The sequence below is a fragment of the Nanorana parkeri genome, unplaced genomic scaffold (assembly GCF_000935625.1).
Source record: "Nanorana parkeri isolate BGI_ZX_2015 unplaced genomic scaffold, ASM93562v1 scaffold305, whole genome shotgun sequence".
Lineage (NCBI taxonomy): Eukaryota > Metazoa > Chordata > Amphibia > Anura > Dicroglossidae > Nanorana > Nanorana parkeri.
The window spans coordinates 1,109,408-1,114,420 of NW_017306573.1; the positions used below are offsets into that span (position 1 = coordinate 1,109,408).

Sequence of the window (5,013 nt, forward strand, 5' to 3'; positions counted from 1 at the left end):
AAAATTTAATGCCGTCCTTGGGAAAACGTCCAACAGCAATGTCTGGATCGCACCACTGACCGTCCAATCAGGAGAGCCTGTCGGCCATCTTGGACATGCAGCACGGCACGGACTTCATAAAGGGATGAGTCCAGGATGCCAGTGTCCAGAATAATGCAACTGAGTCGCTGCGGGTGCGCCCATTATAATCCTCAGTGTCCCCCGACTTCAGACCTTGCTGTAGAGCCATGAATAGAAATAAAAGGCACCAAAATGGCGGGTTTTCCGCTGCTGATAGCTGGGCCGGCACAGACGTGAAAAGTAAAAACCGACGTCCTTATTGTTTCAATTTCCTTTACAAAGCTCTGATCTTGGCATATATGTGATTTGGGTTAGGAGTGTCTTTATAAAAACAATTTGCAGAACCATTCATCCCGTTCTGTGGAGGTCAAAAATTCATGTTATCAGTACATTTTCTTTCCAAGTCGAATGTAATATCAGGAAAGTACCCCATTATGGCCACTAGATGGAGGCGAAGAGCATAGGAAATACTTATTTCCTATTCTATTTGTCGCCACCTAGTGGCCAATATGTGGTGTGGCAACAGCGATCATAGGAAATAAGTATTTCCTATGCTCCTCAGCTCCATCTAGGGGCCATAATGGGGTATTTTCCTGATATTAAATTCGACCTGGAAAGAAAATATACTAAAAACATCAGTTTTTTTTGCCTCCATTAGCACAGAACAGATGCCCGTGTAGTTTCTGAGGTTCGAAGGGCTTGAGAATTTTTTTTTATATGATATTTCAAACCCAAAAGAACATTTTTGGATGGAGTAGGAAAGGATCAGACCCTCGGTCACGGTTTTGCTGCTGTCTATGTCACTGATGGGAGAAATACCCTGGTCATCAATGTCCCCGGGCTCAAGGGTCCAATTATTTTATAGGGGACTTGTAGGGTGCCAACTATATCAACCAAGACAGTCATGTGATGAACCAAAAATGAACCCCCATAGAGGAGACATTGCAGGGATATATGACCACAACCCACCCCCATAGAGGAGACATTGCAGGGATATATGACCACAACCCACCCCCATAGAGGAGACCTTGCAGAGATATATGACCACAACCCACCCCCATAGAGGAGACATTGCAGGGATATATGAGGTGTATCTACAGCCCACCCCCATATAGGAGACATTAAAGGGATATACGACCACAACCCACCCCCATATAGGAGACATTGCAGGGATATATGAGGTGTATCCACAACCATCGGAGTCCATATGTAGCTCCAACCAATCTGTCCATGGGAGGTCCTCCTATATCAGATGCATGACAAACGTTCCCATCGTCAATGGAGCTTAGATTCCATTGTAAGACCACATCCTGGTGGCCGGCCAGCCAGGAAGTGATCTCATCAAGCCAGAATGTGGAAGCCACCTTACCCTGGACAGAAGGTGTTGGATATTCCAAATGGTCACCGGAGATGAGGAATCGTGCAATGGGTACCCCTGTTCCAGGGACAACTAAGATGGGATTTCCTCTTATTTCCTGTTGTGTCATCGTGGCAGGAAATCCAGTATTTTACAGACGGGGAATCTTCCAATGGGGACACCTGTCACGGTGATGGCTAAGATGGGATTTGCCTGCACTTTGGAAAGATTTCCGATATATGAAATGGGACATAGATGGCAAAAACCTGACAAGGGTTCCGACTAGGGAGTCACCGATGCCGATACTGAGTATTTGGGTGAGTACTCGTCCAAATGCTCCAATGCCTAGCCCGGTACCCGGACTTCCGGTATCAGTGAGCCAGGCACCTGGAGCCGGCTTTCCAGTGTAATGACTCGCTGCCCGACTTCCTGGTTGGTTGAGAAGCTGGCCAGTCAAGAAGCAAGTCATTACCCGCCCCCGGCTTCCTGATTGGCTGGGAAGCTGGCTCCATGCTTCCTCATCACCTGGTGACGAGGGAGCATGGAGCCGGCTTCCCAGCCAATCAGAAAGCCGGGGGTGGGTAATTACTTGCTGCCTGGCTTCCTGATTGGCCAGATAGCCGACTACATTCTCCCTCATCACCTGGTGATGAGGAAGTATGGGGACGGCTTCCCTGTTAATCAGGAAGCCAGGGGGCGAGTCATTGCACCCTGCCTGGCTTCCTTAATGGGACTTCCGGTATCGGCAAGCACCGGAAAAACGGTATTGGTGCACCCCTGGTTCCAACCCTACTCCAAAAACTGGAACAACGTTTTAGCTTCAGATTGACTTTAAAGGGTGATTTAGAAAATGAGGCCTCCTTTATCTAGCTCCCGCTCCTCCAGAAGATATCAGGACCTTCTACTGTCCTCTGCAGACTGAACAAGGAACCGTTCACAGACACCATTGCTCATAATTATATGGTCGTGTCGCAGTTCCGGTTTTCACCACCAGGTCGCACCGCGTTGACAAATCTGTAGCTGCAGCTGAATCTGCGTGCTAAGGGGAGGTGGAAGTATAAGAAACATGGAGGCTCCCCACTTCCCGGCAAGGGTTGTAAGATGTGTGAGTGCTGAGGTGGCGGCTGAAGTTAGTCCGGTGGCTGAATCCCTTCCCGCATATGGAGCAGCAATATGGCGTCTCCCCCGTGTGGGTCCTCTCATGAAGAATGAATTCGTACTTCCGCAGGAACCATTTGCCGCACTGCGGACAACAGTGCGGCTTCTCCCCCGTGTGGATCTTCTTGTGAAGGCCGAGTTCGTAGTTCCGGCTGAAGCGCTTCCCACACTCGGCGCACTCGTACGGCTTCTCCCCCGTGTGAGTCCGCTCGTGCTTCACCAGCTCCGACTTGGCCACAAAGCCCTTGCCGCACTCGCCGCAGATGTACGGCCGCTCGCCCGTGTGGATCCGCTCGTGTTTGATCATGGCCGACTTGTGGGCGAAGCTTCTCTTGCAGACGGGGCAGTCGAAGGGCTTCTCCCCGGTGTGGATCCGCTTGTGGCGGTCCATGTTCTGTTTGGTGCCAAAGCTTTTGCCGCACGCGTCGCAGGAGTAGGGCTTGTCGCCCGTGTGGACCCGCTGGTGGATGACGAGGTGGGAGTTGTTGGAGAAGCAGCGCCCGCATTGGAGGCAGGAGTAAGGCTTGTCCCCCGTGTGGACCCGCTGGTGGCGGATAAGATGGGAACTGTTGGCGAAGCTCCTCCGGCAATCTAGGCAGGAGTACGGCTTCTCGCCCGTGTGGACTCTCTGGTGCCGGACTAGGTGTGAGTTATTCGCAAAGGATTTCCCACACTCGGAGCAAAAATAGCGCTTGTCAACCATGTGCGCGGTCCGTTGCGTTATGATTTGGGCATTGTCCGCGAAGCATGACCCACAGGTGGTGTACGGGTACAGTCCACCTTCTAGGTGGACCATCTCTTGCGGAGAGAGGTCATGGTCACATATGTAACACCTACTGTGGTCTGACTGTATCTCCGAGCCATTTCTTTCCATCCACATGTGGGAATGGTCTTCAGATGGGTTGGATTGGTCTTGAGTTGAGTAAGATTGGTCTTGAGTTGGGTGGGATTGGTCTTGAGTTGGGTGGGATTGGTCTTCAGTTGGGAGGTACTCTTCATCATCTCCGAAACTTGGTTCCTCCTTAACAGAAACCGATATATGTTCCCCACCTGAGAGGTTGTCCTCATCAGATGAGACGGGTTCCTCCTTAATATGATCAGACGTTGAACGAAGTGTGGGGAGAGCTCGGCCTTCCTCCTTACACAAGGCTGACTCCATCTTAGATATCTGATGTTTATAATGGAACGCCAAGTCAGTAGGCCCGTCTTCTACATGGAAAGCCGCTTCCTCTTTAATTTGAGGAGATGCAACCGGAGCATGAACCTCTGCCATGGAGGAGTCAGATTGTCTACGTTCCTCTGTGACATCTGGAGAGGGCGCCATATTGGGTTCCTTGGGATTGATTATTTGAAGGTCTTTCCGAAGGTCCAGTGATGGTGAAGTAAGCTGGTTTACTCGGCATAGCGAATCTGTTGGACAGAAAGAGAAGGTGATAACAAGATGGACAGATGGGGAGTCATCTGGACATTCATATGGATGTGAAAGTAACGGTAGGAGAGGAGACGTTGTCTTATATGTAGATGGGGCTCATCTAGGCCAAGTAGCCAGACAATGTTCATTTCCAAGTCCACTGAGACTTCAAGGACCATCCTTTGGGCAATGTTGACCTTGCAAGTCCCAATGGAGATGTTCTCCATAACCAAACCAGCAAGCTCAGCTAAGACAACCAGTTTAAGGACACTCCATTCTCTCTCCTTCCTCGCTTCCCTTCACATGGCCGATCCACTTCACTATGGACCGACCCAGAAACGTTCTACTATGGTCTCCAACCCTTTCCCAACACTGAACAAAGTGGGGAATCCCCGGCATAGGCAGCTGTATATCTCTAACACCTACACAATAATTGGTCTTCAGGAAGTGGTTCAAACGTCTCTTACCTGGGGACTTCAGGACCCGCCAGTTGTCCACTATGCCGTTCTCCTCAAGGTCCTCCTGTCCTTCTCCAGGCCTCTGTTCCTGCATTACAAAGACACAGCAACTCCTTATAGGAACCTGACACACACAATGATACAGTCACCATCCAGACACACCCCTTGTCTGTTCCTGGATCATGTCCCAGAATTCCCGGCACCGCTCACCTCTCCTGTCAGCAGACCAATGATCTTCTGGATGACTTCAAGGATCTTCTGTATGTTGGGTCTCTTGGACTTTGGTTGAGGCAATGTGATGGTCACCTGGTTGAAAAATTTCACAATGAAAGACCAACATTATAGTGTGACCTCCCAGAATCCTCCTCACCCCTCCGGTCAGGTCTGTGTCTTATTAATAGAGATAAGAGTGATGTCATGTGACCTTCCAGAATCCTCCTCACCCCTCCGGTCAGGTCTGTGTCTTATTAATAGAGATAAGAGTGATGTCATGTGATCTCCCAGAATCCTCCTCACCCCTCCGGTCAGGTCTGTGTCTTATTAATAGAGATAAGAGTGATGTCATGTGA

The 5,013-nt window shown here is 50.0% G+C and overlaps 2 protein-coding genes across 2 annotated transcripts in view; both read right to left on the reverse strand.

Moving 5' to 3' along the window:
* LOC108788099 (zinc finger protein 62 homolog) overlaps nt 1-5,013 on the reverse strand; it is a 949,422-nt gene that overhangs the window by 712,148 nt on the left and 232,261 nt on the right. The gene's annotated exons all lie outside the window — the stretch shown is intronic.
* The window catches only part of LOC108788076, a 240,035-nt gene that overhangs the window by 197,585 nt on the left and 37,437 nt on the right, over nt 1-5,013 (reverse strand). Inside the window, exon 7 of the mRNA XM_018557808.1 lies at nt 2,638-3,266. Within this exon, the coding sequence (XP_018413310.1) occupies nt 2,638-3,266 (629 nt within the window). The remainder of the gene's footprint in view (nt 1-2,637; nt 3,267-5,013) is intronic.